Source organism: Paecilomyces variotii (assembly GCF_004022145.1).
Source record: "Paecilomyces variotii strain CBS 101075 chromosome Unknown C8Q69scaffold_11, whole genome shotgun sequence".
Taxonomy (NCBI): domain Eukaryota; kingdom Fungi; phylum Ascomycota; class Eurotiomycetes; order Eurotiales; family Thermoascaceae; genus Paecilomyces; species Paecilomyces variotii.
Genome location: NW_021167150.1, coordinates 821,031 through 837,214, shown reverse-complemented (window position 1 = coordinate 837,214; position 16,184 = coordinate 821,031). Strand labels below are relative to the sequence as shown.

At 48.2% G+C, this 16,184-nt stretch overlaps 6 protein-coding genes across 6 annotated transcripts; 2 read left to right on the top strand and 4 right to left on the bottom strand.

Annotated features, from left to right (window-relative positions):
* Positions 1-161: 161 nt before the first annotated feature.
* Positions 162-1,253, bottom strand: C8Q69DRAFT_509645 (hypothetical protein; the record flags this gene model as incomplete). The annotated part of the gene is made up of 3 exons (XM_028633118.1): positions 162-820; positions 872-1,167; positions 1,219-1,253. The coding sequence occupies 3 exons, from the start codon at positions 1,251-1,253 to the stop codon at positions 162-164; spliced, it is 990 nt and encodes a 329-aa protein (XP_028482716.1).
* Positions 1,254-3,856: 2,603 nt separating this feature from the next.
* On the top strand, positions 3,857-4,890 carry C8Q69DRAFT_80935 (bola protein). The gene is made up of 3 exons (XM_028634054.1): positions 3,857-4,226; positions 4,365-4,471; positions 4,561-4,890. The coding sequence occupies exons 1-3, from the start codon at positions 4,107-4,109 to the stop codon at positions 4,739-4,741; spliced, it is 408 nt and encodes a 135-aa protein (XP_028482715.1). The 5' UTR covers positions 3,857-4,106; the 3' UTR covers positions 4,742-4,890.
* Positions 4,891-5,525: 635 nt separating this feature from the next.
* C8Q69DRAFT_509644 (SNARE domain protein) lies at positions 5,526-6,709 on the bottom strand (the record flags this gene model as incomplete). Its single annotated transcript, XM_028633117.1, has 4 exons — positions 5,526-5,590; positions 5,644-6,423; positions 6,485-6,590; positions 6,704-6,709. The coding sequence occupies 4 exons, from the start codon at positions 6,707-6,709 to the stop codon at positions 5,526-5,528; spliced, it is 957 nt and encodes a 318-aa protein (XP_028482714.1).
* A 2,383-nt stretch (positions 6,710-9,092) lies between these two features.
* C8Q69DRAFT_477380 (haloacid dehalogenase) lies at positions 9,093-10,436 on the bottom strand. The gene is made up of 5 exons (XM_028631318.1): positions 9,938-10,436; positions 9,822-9,873; positions 9,633-9,738; positions 9,439-9,545; positions 9,093-9,358 (listed from the first exon to the last, which is right to left on the bottom strand). Exons 1-5 carry the CDS (start codon positions 10,278-10,280, stop codon positions 9,214-9,216), a joined length of 753 nt encoding a protein of 250 aa, XP_028482713.1. The 5' UTR covers positions 10,281-10,436; the 3' UTR covers positions 9,093-9,213.
* A 621-nt stretch (positions 10,437-11,057) lies between these two features.
* C8Q69DRAFT_509642 (fungal-specific transcription factor domain-containing protein) lies at positions 11,058-13,455 on the top strand (the record flags this gene model as incomplete). The annotated part of the gene is made up of 2 exons (XM_028633116.1): positions 11,058-11,717; positions 11,767-13,455. The coding sequence occupies 2 exons, from the start codon at positions 11,058-11,060 to the stop codon at positions 13,453-13,455; spliced, it is 2,349 nt and encodes a 782-aa protein (XP_028482712.1).
* Positions 13,456-13,824: 369 nt separating this feature from the next.
* On the bottom strand, positions 13,825-15,933 carry C8Q69DRAFT_477374 (nicotinate phosphoribosyltransferase). Its single transcript, XM_028631317.1, has 5 exons — positions 15,674-15,933; positions 15,525-15,608; positions 14,837-15,456; positions 14,347-14,782; positions 13,825-14,269 (listed from the first exon to the last, which is right to left on the bottom strand). The coding sequence occupies exons 1-5, from the start codon at positions 15,774-15,776 to the stop codon at positions 14,055-14,057; spliced, it is 1,458 nt and encodes a 485-aa protein (XP_028482711.1). The 5' UTR covers positions 15,777-15,933; the 3' UTR covers positions 13,825-14,054.
* Positions 15,934-16,184: the final 251 nt, after the last annotated feature.

Here is a 16,184-nt window from a genome sequence, read left to right as displayed (position 1 = left end):
ATAACAACGTTAGCGATATCCCTCCTATCAAGCTACTAGCGAGGGTCCTTCCACTCCCCATTAACATGATCGTGAACTCGAATGAAAACTGTCAGATCGCGGGCCTCTGGAGATCCTGGAGATCGGCGTATCAGATTGAGCCCTCCGGTATCGGAAGAGACTTAGTATCGCAAGAGATCCGGGGTCAATTTCACGCCACGCTTAGGTGTGCTGCGCCTCCAGAAAGTTATCTCCTCTTGCGCTTTTTCAAGTTGATTGGCATTCTCAAGAATACGCTTCTCGAGCTCATCAATACGTGCAATTCGTCGAGCGAGTTTCCGCGTTACGTCAACCGAGAACTGGCTCTCCTCTGCCAGAACCGCGTCGAGACCTTCACCCGAAAGCAAGTTGTACTTCAGCGCAACAAACTGAGAAAGCAATTTCCTGGCTGGATCTTGATCTTGTGCAGTATCCGGAGTCCCACCGTACACGGCACGGATGGCATCCGCAAGCTGTGGGAATAGATGTTGCATTTTCAAATCATCCAGTTCAAGCAGGACCTGTGTGAGGCGTTGTAAAGCGAGCACTTCTAGTTCAGGGAACAGGAAGTAATGCGCAAACTGGTACACCTTGGCATGTGTAAGGATTTCCGTGCCAGAGTTTCCCTTCTGCAGTTTGGATAGTTGATCAAAGACTCCAGCAGCAGTTGGACGGGTCTTGACAGGCAATCCAGCTTCAAGACACCTGTCCAAGGGAGTAAGGGGCCGCTTCAATTCGTTATCAGGTTGAGTCTTTTTCTCGACTACGACCTTTTTCGCAGGAAAAATTACTGGCTTAATGTCTGGAGTCTAAGTTAGTCGCGGGGTTCATATTCGCGGCATATTCAACTAACCCTTGACCTTCTCCTCTGGCTGGCCTTGAGTATCACCTCCAGATGATGCCCCAAATTCAAAGGTCTGCTCAGGTACGTAATAGTCCTTAACGTAGAGATAACTTATAACACATTCGACCGTGACCTCGTCAAAATTGGTCCAGTCGAGAGGTTTATCTGCATCATTATTCCTCCATCCCCCGGTCATTCGCGCATTTAGCACCGATGAGTTGCATGAAGTCAAGATTGAAGGATGAATATAGTAGATTTTCTTTTCACTGCCAACCATGACTTGGATGGGGCATTCAGAGAAAGCCCTGCCATTTATCAGTCGTTTTTCATTATGAAAGGTTCAGAGGTATGGTTACCTATCAGAGAGCTGAGGGCCAGAGGACTGAGTCATCGTGAACAGACAAGGGGGGACTTCAGTATATGTTTTAGAGCTCTATGATTTGACCTGCAGAGTAAAATAGGTGGCTTGTGTGAAAGTTCACATTAACTTCGACGCTGAGGAGCGGGGAAGCGAAGGAACACGGTACACCGCTGAGGGAACCATGAAATCAACAGCAATGTGTTTCCAAGGTCTGTTCTAGGAATGGTTTCTCCAGGGCCGAGTTCCCGTCAGGGACTCCCTGGGTAGGTCTCTGCAAAAACACAATACCTAGCACAAGGGAGACACGCATCACAGGCGTGAGAAGATTTGCTCGCTCTATCCACTCAAATGCATCGATAGAACACCAAAAACATTAAGTCGATGGAGGTGCTGATGTCTCATTATCATTCTTGTAAGGCGAAATCGGCCAGCAGATGTCCTTTTCGTGTTTCTGCGGCATGTGCAAGCAGTGTTAGTCTCAATTTCTTGTTCGTCTCCAGAGCGTGTCCATAATGATTCGGGTCTGTTTCTCCTCTAACCTGACGAGGCCCTAACTATTGATAGAATCTCAGCTTATTCACTTCATTCAGTTTCCTCATGCAGAACCTTTTTTTGTTTTCCATGGGATAACGAGATGGGGCAGGTCGAGAAGAGGTCTCATCCCACGTCCGCGTAACTCCAACAACTGCAGGCTTCAGATTCATGAAATTAGCGTCCCGCTGGAAGTCAGGCCGTCTGTATCAGAAGATACTGTCCTGGTCATAGATGCCTCAGCTGAAGCATTTTTAAGTGCAGGGTCTTTAAAGGGAAATATAGTAGTGATTCGCTCCTTCCATGGGAAAGTTTCAAACTACCTAGCTTTGGTGAGATCGGGACACTCGAGTCTCTCCTTTTCCTTGATGAATCACATTATCTGAACTGAATGTTGCTCTTTTAGTGGGGAAAAATCACATTGCATGAAGGCTGCCTCCTGAGCACCTGGATGCTACTCATTTCAGATCATCCTGTCAGTCATATTGTCCCCATCAACTATGGAAAGACCAGCAACATGCTAACAAAAAAATATCACGAATTACCTATATTAATTATAATGTAGAACTAATAGTAGTGACTGCTATCATAACAAAACTACTAGCTACCGATAGCAAAATCATATATACACATGTGCAAGTTCCTTGTCTGTTTGCAACTTGGCCATTGATTAAAAGTACTTTTTTTTCCTGAATATATGTATATTTTCCAAATTGCTTATAATATTCAATGTTAACCCACAGATGATATCAATGCTATTGGAAAGAGGAGAATTCATGTAATCATTAAAAGAGAAGTGAAGAATCGCTAAGAGTTTGCAAAGAACTAACACTAGAACACAGAGCCTCCGTTGCTGAAATTACAATGCAGATCTCCTACGCAGTGACATGGGTACATTCTCCAACCGCATGAACCAACTACTGATGACCTTCGAGTTGTTCTTAGGATTTATAGCTTAGTCGAAAGCTGCCGTATCTTATTATTCTGTATAAGTAGGGAGAAGGAAAGCAATCCAACATTGAGCATCAGGAACATAGTTGCAATCAGCTCATAGGCTTCCAGCCTACTAAGTATCGACCAGTACACACGCGCTTCCCAGACCCAAAAGTCAGGTTACAGTCATTCATGCGGCCCAACCACTTTCTGAACTTCTCATCAGGCTCTCTCAGGCCCAGTAATCATCGCTCAGGGATAAACAGATTCGGTTCATTGCCAAAGACGCCCTCACTGCAGTTTACCACGCATAGGTTTCTACCAATAACGGTACCTTCTGTAAAGAATCGACCGTATGAGAGAGCAAAATCTTCCTCAGGAACAGTGATGAGATAGACAGCTTACTGTGGACCTCCAGGTTCTTCAGAATATACATAGTACAGAACAGCAGTTATAGTGATAGCGGTGCTGTCACTCTCCGCGAGAACATCCGTAAGGAGATAAATCACGACTGTTATGTCGTCAATTCGCTCGGGATCCTTCTTTTGTATCTCCAGGAACGGTTCCAAGTCGATATATCCTTCAACTGACTTCTCTCTGCCCCATTTGCAAGTAGTAAGCATACAACTGAAATAATGAATTCTTTTTTCTATCGCAGTATCCGCAAGTCTAATAGTTCATAGTTAAATCTGGTATATCGATTGTTCACTGGCCACATCCCAACGTTCTGTAGTCTCTCTAACGATCGCAGGCTGAGGGGCAAAATTGGATAGGAGAAATCGCTAATAGCTCCATTATCTTACTTACATACCTACGGTGCTTATATCTTTCTTCATTAACGCGAATTAGCATACGTCAATAGAGAAATATGTAACCTGAAATATCACAAAACTTTCTATCCATATATACCTAACTAGTTAATGGATGATTAGCGCCAGGCCACTCGACCAAAAAGGGGAGTCCTCCAATTTGCTCCGCCCGGATCTGACATAGATCACTTTACAGTAGAACCAGCATACTGAAAACCAAAAAAGAAGCCACTCCTTTCTGTACTGCACATATTAAACGCTTCTGCTGAAACACTTCTCGAGGTTAATACAAACCTCCAGTCTAATTCTACAATACTACCTGTAACCATTTACCAACACAATAAAGGTCACATGACACCATATACCTCCATTCGGCAAGTGACATCGCCCCACCGTACTTCCGGTGTCCGGCCGAAGCTTTACTTGGGATAGTTATCACCGAAGTTACTCGACCAGTAGCCTACTCCGCAAATAATTCCCAATCCTATCGGTTTTACAGTTACGACAGAACCTCCCAGCACAAAATTCCCCAGAACTCCGACGCACCACATACTCAATCACTCGCGAAAACAACAAGTCCAAAAAAAAAAACAAAAAAGATTCAATCCGAATGCTCGCCCGCGCCCACGCCCGTCTCTCAACCAGTGCCTCATTATCGCTGCGTTCCTTCTCCATCTCCGCAGGCAGAATGACATCCATGACGCCGATCGAGGATACGATTCGTGAAAAGGTAAGATATACCAGTTCCACTTCCCTATAGTAGCTTAATATTCCTTCCTACCTACCTACCTAGGGAATAGAGACGAAAATTATTTATGACCGGAAGAGAAATTGCTAACTAACTACCTACTGTCGTAATACAACACAGCTCACGAACGCATTCTCACCTACGAAACTACTCATTCGGAACGATTCGCATTTACATTCACATCATAGTGCTATGAGGGGTGTTACGTCGAAAGAGACGCATTTTCAGTCCGTCATACCTCCTTCCTATCTTGCTGTCCTTTATATCTCTCTCCGAATTAGACAAAATAAGTCATCTAACATTTTCGACGTTCCAGCGTAACGATAACATCTCCCGAATTCGCGTCCAAGCCACAACCCGCGCGGCATCGAATGGTCTATGCGCTATTGAAGGAGGAGATGGCGCGAGAAGGGGGTATTCATGCTTTGCAGCTGACGACTCGGACGCCGGAAGAAGAAGAGCGGATTGCGGCGCGGCAGCAGGAGCAGACACAATAGGGTGTATACAGCGTTGGGAGGAACGAAATATAAGCATATAGGGACACGATTGTTGATGTATGCTGCTGGTCCGGACGGATCCTACTAGACATTCTACATCAGGTCACTACGTGGGAATGGGTGGGACTGGATCTCACTTCATCCAAATGACCAAGACACACGTTAAGCTAGGGAATAATAATTATTATAAAAAGTGTCTAGCGCCAAGAAGGAGCAAAGGAGGAAATGAAACTCTAATATGTACAATAGCATTAGGCGTATCCTTGCCATTGAACACGGACAATCATCAGGTCGTGTATGATCCCGGACACAACACGGGAAATCTGTACACGACTCACACATGGCCAGAAAGTAAGAAAGAAACAGAGAAAAGACAAAAAAAAGAACTCGACGAGGGAGACGAACACTAGAGCACACAGGGTGAAGGATACAGAGTCGGACTTTTTGATTAGATGGTCCAGAACAAGAGATGCGGCGAGATGTGAGTTAACACATAGAGGACAGAAATGAGACGTAAGAGCGAGCGGGTGTGGGTAATCAAACTTATTCGAACTAAAAAAGGAGTCATCTAGCCAGGGTTCGAGCGGCTCGATGTTAAGACAGAACAATCAGTTTAGCAGGGCCTCAATGAAATTTGAGGCAAGTAACACGGGGTCGCGACAGGAAAATAGCACCAGTCTGATATCTGGATTGCTACTACGCCGTAGAAGAACGGCATATACCCAATTCCTGGCCCAGCCGCCATGATCCCGCTGATAGTCATCGGGAGACAAGACAAGAAAATTTATTTGCCTCTGTTGGACTCCGTAACACCGACAGCGACACCGACAACAATACCGATGATGATCACTGGAATATGTCAATGTAAAGTACTTTTATCGAAGAGAAGCGGGGTAACTCACAGATAATGATCAGAGCATACCACTTCCACCGGCGGGCGTTTCGTGCGCTGATGATAGCGTTGTCAATGTGCTTGGTCGCATTGTCGACGTTCTGCACCACATCCTCAGCACCCTGGTTGATCTGCTCAACTGCAGGCTCCTGCTGCTGAACCAATTCTGCCACCTCTTGGTATAACCGGCTCAGTTCGATCATGTCTCTCTCGATCTTTCTGATAGCACCCGAACGTTCCAGGACGGCTGCTCGGGCGTCGTTGGCCTGTCGCGTTCGGCTACCGGTGACCTGGAAGGCCTGCTCTTGACCCAACAAGACATTCTCAACACCCTGCTCGATCTGCTCCGGGCTGGCCTCGGGGTTCGCGATCTCGTATCGTCGGCGCACTTGCTCCCTCAGTCGCTTCTGGAAGTCGGACTGCGTCTTCTGGTACTGCTGAATCTCCCTCTGCAGGTTCTTGCTGGTGACATCGATCTGGGTCTGAACGCGCGCGTCTCCGGATCCGGGCGTGTTCTTCACCTTCTGCAGAAGATCGCGCAAATAGCGGAATGTGCGGTTGATCTCATCCTCGATGTAGTCGAGCGTCTGACGCGTGGCCTGGTCCTCCTTGCCGGTGCTCGAGTCCAGCAAAGCGTTCTGCGCAGCAGCAAGTTGTGACTCTCTCTTGGCTCTGAGCTCCTGGATGCCGTTGTTGATCTCCTTACACTTGTTCAGGATAGCAGTCGGTCCGCTAGCGCCAGCAGCCTGTTGCTGTCCGTAGCCATTGTTCTGGTTCACTTCCGACATCTCTGCACAGGCCGGCTGTTAGGGAAACATGCTCTGTGAATAAACTCAGGTTTGTCGTCTTACCATAACCACCGTTCTGCGCCTCGATATCCGTGTAGCCGGTATTTGCACCACCGTATGGGTTATACGAGCCATAGCCTCCCCCTTGATTATTTTCGTATCCCTGGTACTGTAGCAATTGGCATGTCGAGTTAGCTGCTGTAATCGCAACCAAGTCGGGGGAAGGTAACCCCTTATTTGAGGTATCATCATCGAACGTCCACCCCGAATCTGGTCACTTACACTCATCTTGAGATTTTTTTTTGTCGCCTTTATGCCGTCAACGAGATTATAAAGGTCTTAAATATCGTGAAAAAAGGAGTGGTGAGAAGAGCGCTGGTTGAGAGGAACCAGCTAAGGAGGCGATACGACCGTTTAAGAGGCGAGTCGCGGAAAGCCCTGCTTCGCTAATCGCCTGATTGAAAGATGCAAGAGAGTGTGGACTGGAATGGGGAGAAGAATTAAAGGAGAGCAAAATATTAAGGTTGAACGGCCTTGGCGGGATGTTTCTGGTGGTATCGTATCTCCAGAGTGAGATTGAAGGGGAGGAGGTAAAATAATATGGGACGAGGAGCGGGCGAGGGCCGATGCGAGTAGTGGCGGACTAGGATAGCCAATCCTCCGTAGTCGAGGAGAGATGGGCGCGACAGGAGCTGACACAGGCCGCGCTAAGCTAAGGCCAACGAGACACGCAAAGAGTCTGAGAAAGGTCAGAGGTCTGGGATCGCAGAGTGTCGCTGCGATGTGGCCTTCGGGGGTCAAGAGGAGGCGGGTTGCTGGCCTGAGGGACGAGACAACGCGGGACGAGGGCGCACCGGTCGATGATCGTCGAGCCCCTTTCTTCTTAGACTGCGAGAAGGGGAATGGACTGGAGGGCAGGGAGAAACGAACACGAGTTGCACAACCCGTTGGTTTCTGCGATAGATACCTAGATAGATAAACTGACGGAGAGGATCGAGGAGAGAGATGGTCGGATGATGGAGATTCTCTCTCGAGTCAGTCAGGAAGCGGCCGGCAAGCAGAAGAAGCAGCTGTCGTGCTGACGGTCGCGGAGGCGCAGGCAGCGCTTTTTCGCTGGTTCATTCCCGATCCCCGTCCGGACTTCCGAGCAGATCACCATTAATATTATTGCTGAGGGTGATTAATTAATTTACTGCTACCAGAGTTTTTCGAATGAGACGCGATGATCCTTTTCCGGTCGCTGATTAAGTACTTGATCTTGGATCTCTCGCCGCCGTTGCACATCCAGACTAGATACTTCTTGTTGTTGTTCGTCTAGTAACCGCTCACCCCGCCATTCTCCGTTGTTGCAATCTTGACAGCTACACTCTACTCAATGCTTCTACGACGGTCAAGAGCACCTGGATCTCGCAGATCTGGTGACAATACAATAATAATATTCAGATTCGATCCACGAGGCTGATGATAATTTCTATTCTTGTCTGTTGTCTCATTCCTGATCCGCGGGGGCCACCATGCCTAGCCGACGCTCTCCTCCACTACTCAGTCTCGTGCAGACGCGCCGTCGCAAAACTCGCCCATTTTCTGTTTTTTAGGCGTCTTTAACGGCTCAATTGCTCTTATACAGAACCCACCGTGGGACCTGCAGGTATCTATTTTCCCATTTTCTTGCGCCACAAAAAGTGCGTAGGGATGACGCCCTCCAGCGAAAAACACGGTTAAAACAAGCGCCAGTGGCACGCTGGCGGGATGTGAAGAGCAATTCTGCACAGCGCGCCACTCGCTACGTGCACTGCCTCTGTCACCGACGACGGTTGATTGGCAACTGGGATCCAAGCAACAAGCAATCCCATCTTATTTAGTTAAGGTTCGGGATTGACGTCTGCTTGGTCAGATCGGACCCCTTCGGATAGTGTCGAGAACGGGCAGCGGTTAATGGTTCACGCTGATTCTAGGCCTCAACTTTTCCAGAAGCTCGTTCTTCCCCGCTGGCTTCTTTTTGCTGATCATACGGGTGTGCCTCGCTAGACGACACTGCCCCAGGTTCAGCTTTTAGAGTAGATCTGATCGCCACTCAGAACCCAAACGAGCTCAAACTTTGCCCAACATTCCATTCTAGGACGCGGATGCTGCTTTGAGGCTGCGCAGAATCGTCCGAGATCGCAGTCTAGCTCAGCATTATTAACAATGTGTGTGGTCTGGTGGGTCTTGAGATCCGTGAACACTGTACTGTAATTATATCCAAGGATGTCTTACGCCCAACTAGACGATTCCGGTAGTCCTGAGGATCCGGTATATCATCCAATGGCGCGCCAGCTTTCGAGTATCTGCCATGGATCCTGATGGTTGCTCCCAGCGGTTTCGAATATAGGAGCCTAGGTTACTGTAATTGCTTGTGCCACCTAGTTTGCCAATAACCGAAGTTCAAGTGTGGTGTCGCTTATGGTGTACCAAATCTCAATGTGAATATTTTTTATTTTATCAAAATACATCGTGACAGCAGCCCTCTCTAGGCATGACCAATACTGTTTCATGACAGCGGATATAACTAGGGTGAATACGTATATGAAGTCGGACCCTTAAGCAAAGCCTGTAGCAAGTATTTCTTGTATGTCTCCGCAGTAGATAGCCGAGGAACTTATCAAGACGGCCTTTTTGAGAATAGACGACGAGGAAGAGTACATACTGACTAATGACAGCCTCTTCAAGTTGCACTAAGAACCATATACAAGTATAACTCCAGGCATCATTATTATAAAAGATACTCTAGCACTAAACCCAACACCATGCCCTCACAGCAACAGATCCGCCAACTTCTCCATCGGACCTCGATCATGGGCAGATCCTTCTAAAAATACATCTACTTCTTTTCTGATTCGATCCATGTCCTCGTCTACATCTTCCGTATCTCGTCGGATATACACCGTCTTCATTCCCCTAGAAGAACAGAGACGAATCAGTAACAAATGGAGAAGGAGAAGATATTTCGAGGCGATTCTCATAATACGCATACGCACACTTTCTTCGCAGCCCGAAGGTCATACGCATGTGCTGCGACCATAATGCTTTTTTCGGGCGGTATCTGTAATAATTCAAAAGCTTTGTAGTAGATGGCAGGGTCGGGCTGTTTTGGTGCGGAAGTTCCGTCTGATGTTAACGCATGATCGATAAATGAGTAGACGGGATATGCGGTCTAAGTTAGTTATCTGACCTTTGTAAGCTGAAGTAATTGGGACGAGAATAGCGTATGAAAAGGAATCCCGGATGACTTGACAATATCGAGTTGCAGACGAGTGGTCCCGTTGGCGAGAACGACACTGAGGTTGTGAAATGTAGACAGTTAGCGTAAGTATTCGATAGTTAGTTCCTATCATTATCTTTCAGTTGTGGTATTACTAACACCTTAAACTTCTCTTTCAATCTCTCGATAGCATTGATCGTATCCGGCCAAGCTACTCCCTGTTAGTACATACATAACACAAAGCACTCATCAACAAGAGAACCTGGCGTTCGAACCTAACTGTTCATGCCACCTCCCCACCAAAGCCCTCCTCTCATCCTCTGTCATAGCATCCAATCTTCTCTGTGCCAGAATCCTATCCAGGACGCGTCGATGCGTAACATCAATGTCTTCCGGCGGGGCCCCGGCTTCGAACTGAGCGTGGATCTCATTGAAAAATCCACTTCTCCAGTCATCCGCGAGTCGAGACCGGTCGTTATCTGAAAGGGCTTGCAGGCTGGGGGTTCGTGCTAAAGTGGACAGGATTCCGGATTTCCAATCACAGCATGTTCCCATGAGGTCGAATACAAGGGCTTCGATTGTATCGGGGTTGAGAGTGTGTGGTGGACGTGTGGTCATTGTAAAGACACGCCTGCGTGATCTAGGGAAATTGGTGGGTGGGATTCTTGTGAGATCTGTGTCCTGTGTTGGTGTTGAATACGTAGAATCTTCTTATAGGTATCTAGGGTTTATATTCGATATTGGAACCGCAATGTTAATGGATTATTGTCTCGCAGTGGAGATTCAATTCTAAATTATATAACTAACGTGGGTGACAGCTTGTGCAGATGATTATTACCAATCAACCCGGTAAGCAGAACATTATATCACTACAAAGACCTGAAAATCGATAAATGATCAAAGCAGTGGAATTACATCTTCTCCTCTTCTCTCTTTCTCTTTTTGCAAGAAAAGAAACCCAAAGACATTCTCGATGTTATACACACCAGTCTGGGGTTAACCGACATCCGGTGGCATGGCTAAACGCTCAACCCCGGGTTGATCCCACGGGCGCTTCCACCGGACATTCCACCGGCTTGCTGGGCGCTCATTTCTAGACAAAACCGTTACAACTGAGAAAAGTCCAGCCAATTATTTCAACACTTCTACAAGGAATATGATGCTTGCTTCCCCGCCGCCAGAGCGGTAAAGCTGGGGCTCCCGCAAACCCCAGGGCCCGCCCCTTGGCACTCTCCTTAGTATGTGTAGTCTATGCCCGTATGTTTTGTTGGGCCTCTACTGAACTCATCTCTTTGAATGCTAAAATTGTTTCCCATGGTCCGTTGTTGAATTCCATTCAGACAGACGAACCATCAGCATTTCGAGAAGAAAATCTGAACAGATGCTGACGCCGTCATGGTCCTGAAACGCAAGATCGACAGTGCCGGAGACGTGTTCTTTGGGTATGAACTTCGACCCAAGCGACATGCGTCGAACGCCACCTCTACGAACGATCGGAATCCACGTTTCGACATGTCGGAGGAAGATAGCCCACTGTCGTCCAGAAAAGGCTCTGGCCACTTGAAGCCGTTACTCGCGCAATGGACTGAAGAGCGGGAACGACCATGGAGGTCAATAGGGACCAAGGATGTCGCGTACTCAATGCCGCTCGAAAATATGGTTGAAGCGGTGCAGCATCTGATCGATCCTGATTTCGATCCATCCGTATTGACAAAAGATGACGAGCCGCGCTTTTTGAAGCCATTACCGTCCCGGATATCTCGGGAAGACATCGAGTTCTTGAGGGAGAGAGGAGCGCTGACGATACCGGACGAGGAGCTGCGGATTGAGCTTCTCCGGAACTATGTGCGATGGGTTTATAATTTCATGCCAACAATCGATCTACATGAATTCCTACGCTGCGTCGTGGAGAACGACCCTGATGGCAATATCAGCCTTCTAGTTTTCCAAGCAGTCATGTTTGCGGGCACGGCTTTTGTCGATATCAAATATCTACAAGAAGCTGGATTCGAAACGAGACAGAGTGCGCGGAAAGAATTCTTCGCCCGTGTCAGGGTGAGTACGCCATATCATCTTTGTGTTATCCATACTAACGACTGGATAGCATCTGTATGCTTTTGATTACGAAGATGACCGCATTGCAGTGCTCCAGACACTGCTGCTGATGACATATTGGGCCGACTATGAGAGCAGCCCGCAGAAAGATATTTGGCATTGGATCGGTGTATGCAACACCCAAGCTCTATCGATCGGTCTGCACAAAGACCCGACGCAATCAGACATGGACCCTCAACTACAGCGGCTGCGCATACGACTCTGGTGGAGCTTATATTCGCGCGATCGCTTGATTGCGATGGCTTTGCGGCGACCGACTCAGATCAACGAAGGCACATGCGATGTCCCCATGATCACTTTGAATGACTGTGACATCGAGCCGTTTCACCCGTCTGTCATCGAGGTCCTGGGATGCCCGCAACTCGAGAATGTTTCACATCAGAAGCGCCTTGCGGTCATGTTTATCGAAAACGTCAAGTTGTGCCAGTGTTTGGGTAGAATCCTCTTTGCACAGTACACGCCGTCGAATCATCAATTTGGAGCCACAACCAAGACCACGATCACGCTTGTGCCACGACAAGTATCAGAAGCTGAGCTCAACCGCTGCAGCCAGCAGCTGGATCGATGGCTCCATGGACTCCCACGAGACGCACAATTCATCCCTCCTTCGAAGAACCACATCCGAGAAGGAGAAAATGTACTCCTTCTCCATAGTGCCATGCTGCGAATGATATATCATATGACATCGAGCACGCTCCATCGTCCACAGGCTCTAATATTTTCGGCAAAGGATCGATCCAGGAATGTCAAAGGACCCAACGTCGCGCGCACAAAGTTGGAAGACGCCGCCACGAGTATCACACAGATCGTACAGGGACTCAGCCAGTTGAACTTGGTCAGGTTTCTCCCTCAGTCGGTAGTTACTGTTCTGTTACCAGCGGCCCTTGCTCATCTCGTAAACTTGACTTCCCCGAACCCTTCAGTACGTCAAACAAGCGCATATAACTTTAGCAGGTGCATCGAGGCCCTCCACAGGCTGAAGGAAATTTATCCGGCCGCAGATATGGAAGTCACCCGGATCGAAACAGCCGTGAAAGTGCAACGCATGAGATTGGAAGCATCGATCCGCATCTCGTGCAACAATGGCAATAACAACACCGGTCTAGACCGTCAGACTGCATCAACAATCTTGTCTGAGCTTCTCGCATGTAGCGGAGACTCACCTTCGCCCGAGAGCGACAATGGTGTTGAAGAGATCCCTGACCAGCCAACCCCAACTATGCGTGCCAGAACCATCAGCAACAATGATCCAGGAAGCCCCCGTGACGGCATATCTCCGCGCACCCAGCCGAGTACCGTCCAAGCAGATTATCCAGCAGCACACAGAACCACAATACATCCTACCACGATAGCTCCAGGAAGTCTTACTAGTACGACAATGCCCCCTCCGGACAGAAACCCAGTTGAACCATTCCAGCCTTTCCTCCCTGACTTCACCACCTCCCCAACAGACATGCCGCTGGATATCAACTGGACCGAAGACGTCCTAAAAGCATGGACGAATGTCAACGACGACGACACGCACGAAGACGACTTCACACAGGAAACAGATATTGGGTACGAACCCACCAACACCGATATCACCGCTACAACCACCACTTACGATGCCACGGCCCGGAAAATATCCCAGGGGAACGAAATCACAGGCGATCTGGATCGGGATCTTGGCTTTGTGTGATCTCATTTGCGCTACTAAAATTCGATATACGCTGGGCTTTACTCGAGAGTATCTACTCATTTTATTTCGGAATAATATCCAGACCAAACTAGCTCTTTTGAGTGCTATTTTGTGTGAAACATGTTCCAGGCTATTCCTGAGCAATCATACCATGGAACCAAGCTACTAATTGTGGGAACACGGTAGAAGGAAACCTTCTGAAAGCAACGAGTGATGGGCTCGTTATTCAATCTGGTTTAAGCGATTCCGGTCAGTGGACCAGTGTTATGCTATTCTGGATACTGTATCTTTTGCGACGATGATATATCCCGACGATCTTCATATGTGATTATTATTAGCGACGAGAGATATGAATATGAATTAATGATGATTTCTAGTTCTATCCAAACCGGCTATCGAGGTCTTGCTAAAAGGAATGGAGGTGTAAGCCCGAGCTGCTTAGTATCTAGCGAGTATGTATGGGACGCGCATATACATCTATGATGTTAAAAGCGATTGACGATGACGCCAAGTCTCATCTTGCGGTTCTAGTCCTTCCGTGATATCTTTCATAAGCACTGCATAGTAAAGAGAAGTTCTTGTTCTTCTTTTGAGGCCGATCAGAACTTCCACCGGGCGCTCTCGTCGCCTTGCTCCCAGTGGTGTTCGATGTAGCCCAAGCGACGTTTAACGTCTTGCACGATCTCCTTGTCACCGGTATTCTTGCCCATGTTGTCACTGAGCTTGACGGCCCTGCGTCCACCGGCAGCGGCGATCTTTATGACAATGTTTAACGGCTTGGATTTCTTGCCGTCAGATTTGCGAGTGAAGTCATCTGGGATTGAATGTTAGCTTGAAGCTTCCTTCCGTACAGCCAGGTGGATGAGATCCTGAGAGCCAGGGGGGACATACTGGTCAGGAAAGTGCCGACACCAAAGACGGGTTTGAAGCCAGCTTCCTCTGCGATAACCTTGTACTCGAGACAGTGCTCGACATTGAGCGAATCGGAAAAGACGATCGTCTTCGGCTCCTTGATGTTCTCCTTATCATAAAAGTCGCGCACCATCTTCACGAAATACGTGGGATCACCGGAGTCCTGGCGCACCCCGCTGTAGACTTGGGCGTATGTCCGCTGTGCTGGCTTGTGTTGACCATCCTGGAGGGGCGCAGCAACTGGAGGCTTGGTCTCGGCCAGACTCTGGGGATCGCTCCCCTGGGTTGTAGAAGCACCTGCAGGCCTTGTGGTGACCGCGCCCACTCCCGCGATGGTGTAGTCAGGGACAGGTCTGCGGAAAGCATCCAGGAAGGCGGGGGTACCGAATGTGTCGGTCAAAGCGATTCCAAGGACCTAGAAGTCGTCAGTATCAATCCATCTGCAATTGAGAGTGATCATGTGACGTACGCCTTCGCCAAAGCATCCGAGCCAGTATCTTAAGCCAAGCTCATTCGCATTCTCATAGTCATTGGTGATGGCCGCAATGGCCATGTACCACTCGTGAGCTACAGTACCCACTGGGTTCACACCATACTTCATCGCAAAGTGAACGTTGCTGCTGCCCGAAAACACGCCTTTCCATCCAGCCTGCTTACCATGTTCCGCTGCTCTGCATAAACCAGACATTACCAGGTCCTGCGTGTGGTAATCCCTTCTGCGCCGCGACCCGAATTCAGAGAAGACACAATTATTCTCCAGCAGTGCGCACCCCTTGCGATATGCTCTCTCCTCCTGATTATCGTAGTCCCAATCCGTGTCGCAGAATCGGAAATATGCCTCACTGGTCAGGGCCAACATCGGAATCTCGTACAATATCGTCTCCACCCACAGGCCCTTGATCTCATACTCGATGTCTCCTGGATCGCTGTCATTTCCTGTGTCTTCAACAGGATTGAACTTTATGTCAATTTGTTCTTTAGGTTTGAATCGGAACTGCGTTAGGTATCGGAGATATGCGTCGTTGAGATAAGGACAGCGGTCCTTCAGGAACTGGAGTTCCTCAGGCGTAAGTCGGATATTACCGAGCTCTAGGAGATATCAGCCACGTGTTAGCGATGCCGCATATGTTGTATCATGATACATGGAGAGGACTTACTATTAACCTGCTCCAGCAACCATTTGTACGCTGCTCGCGTGAGCTTCAACTGCGGGGTTCGATTCGTGTATCCATATGTCGCAGCTGGTCCAAAGGACGGATTAGCATGAAATTCGTTCGGCGATCGATCCATAGCTTCTAATACTTACGGGTATCAGGGAAATACTTCAGAACCGCACACTGCATCGTCAATTTATACAGATCTGTATCCAGAAGGGAAAAGATCCCCTCCGGAGTGGCATCTTGACTCATGAGGGGCGATATACGAGCGATTCAGCGCTGAAAAAGTCGGCAATCTAGACTTTGCGACACGATTGAAAGATGCGACGACCTTGTCCCGAGCAATAAGTCCTCAGATACTGCTAGATGACATATGATGGAAAATCAATTAAATGGCCGTCCATCGGAGGCGCGGGGTTCTTTCCCCCGCCGACGGATGAGGAGACGCGTACTTTACTTAGTTAGTGTTTGCGCTGTTTGCGCGTCTACCATGAGGTGATCTAACGTTCTACGGACGTCATTTGATACCGAACATTCGAAGTTGGAGATCATCATTATTGTCAAGTTAGTTACTTGGTACACACTCTCGTTCCTTATTAAAACATTGATCAGGAATTGTCATTATCATGTTAACGGTCCACAACCTTACTTAGTTAATGG

Coding starts and splice junctions, on each gene's coding strand:
- C8Q69DRAFT_80935 (XM_028634054.1), top strand. CDS start 4,107: ATGCTCGCCCGCGCCCACGCCCGTCTCTCAACCAGTGCCTCATTATCG. Junction 4,227..4,364: donor AGGATACGATTCGTGAAAAG/GTAAGATATACC, acceptor AATACAACACAG/CTCACGAACGCATTCTCACC. Junction 4,472..4,560: donor TCGAAAGAGACGCATTTTCA/GTCCGTCATACC, acceptor TCGACGTTCCAG/CGTAACGATAACATCTCCCG.
- C8Q69DRAFT_477374 (XM_028631317.1), bottom strand. CDS start 15,776: ATGAGTCAAGATGCCACTCCGGAGGGGATCTTTTCCCTTCTGGATACA. Junction 15,457..15,524: donor GTTGCTGGAGCAGGTTAATA/GTAAGTCCTCTC, acceptor GATATCTCCTAG/AGCTCGGTAATATCCGACTT. Junction 14,783..14,836: donor TCGGATGCTTTGGCGAAGGC/GTACGTCACATG, acceptor GACGACTTCTAG/GTCCTTGGAATCGCTTTGAC.
- C8Q69DRAFT_477380 (XM_028631318.1), bottom strand. CDS start 10,280: ATGACCACACGTCCACCACACACTCTCAACCCCGATACAATCGAAGCC. Junction 9,739..9,821: donor TTGAAAGAGAAGTTTAAGGT/GTTAGTAATACC, acceptor TCACAACCTCAG/TGTCGTTCTCGCCAACGGGA. Junction 9,359..9,438: donor CTTCGGGCTGCGAAGAAAGT/GTGCGTATGCGT, acceptor CTGTTCTTCTAG/GGGAATGAAGACGGTGTATA.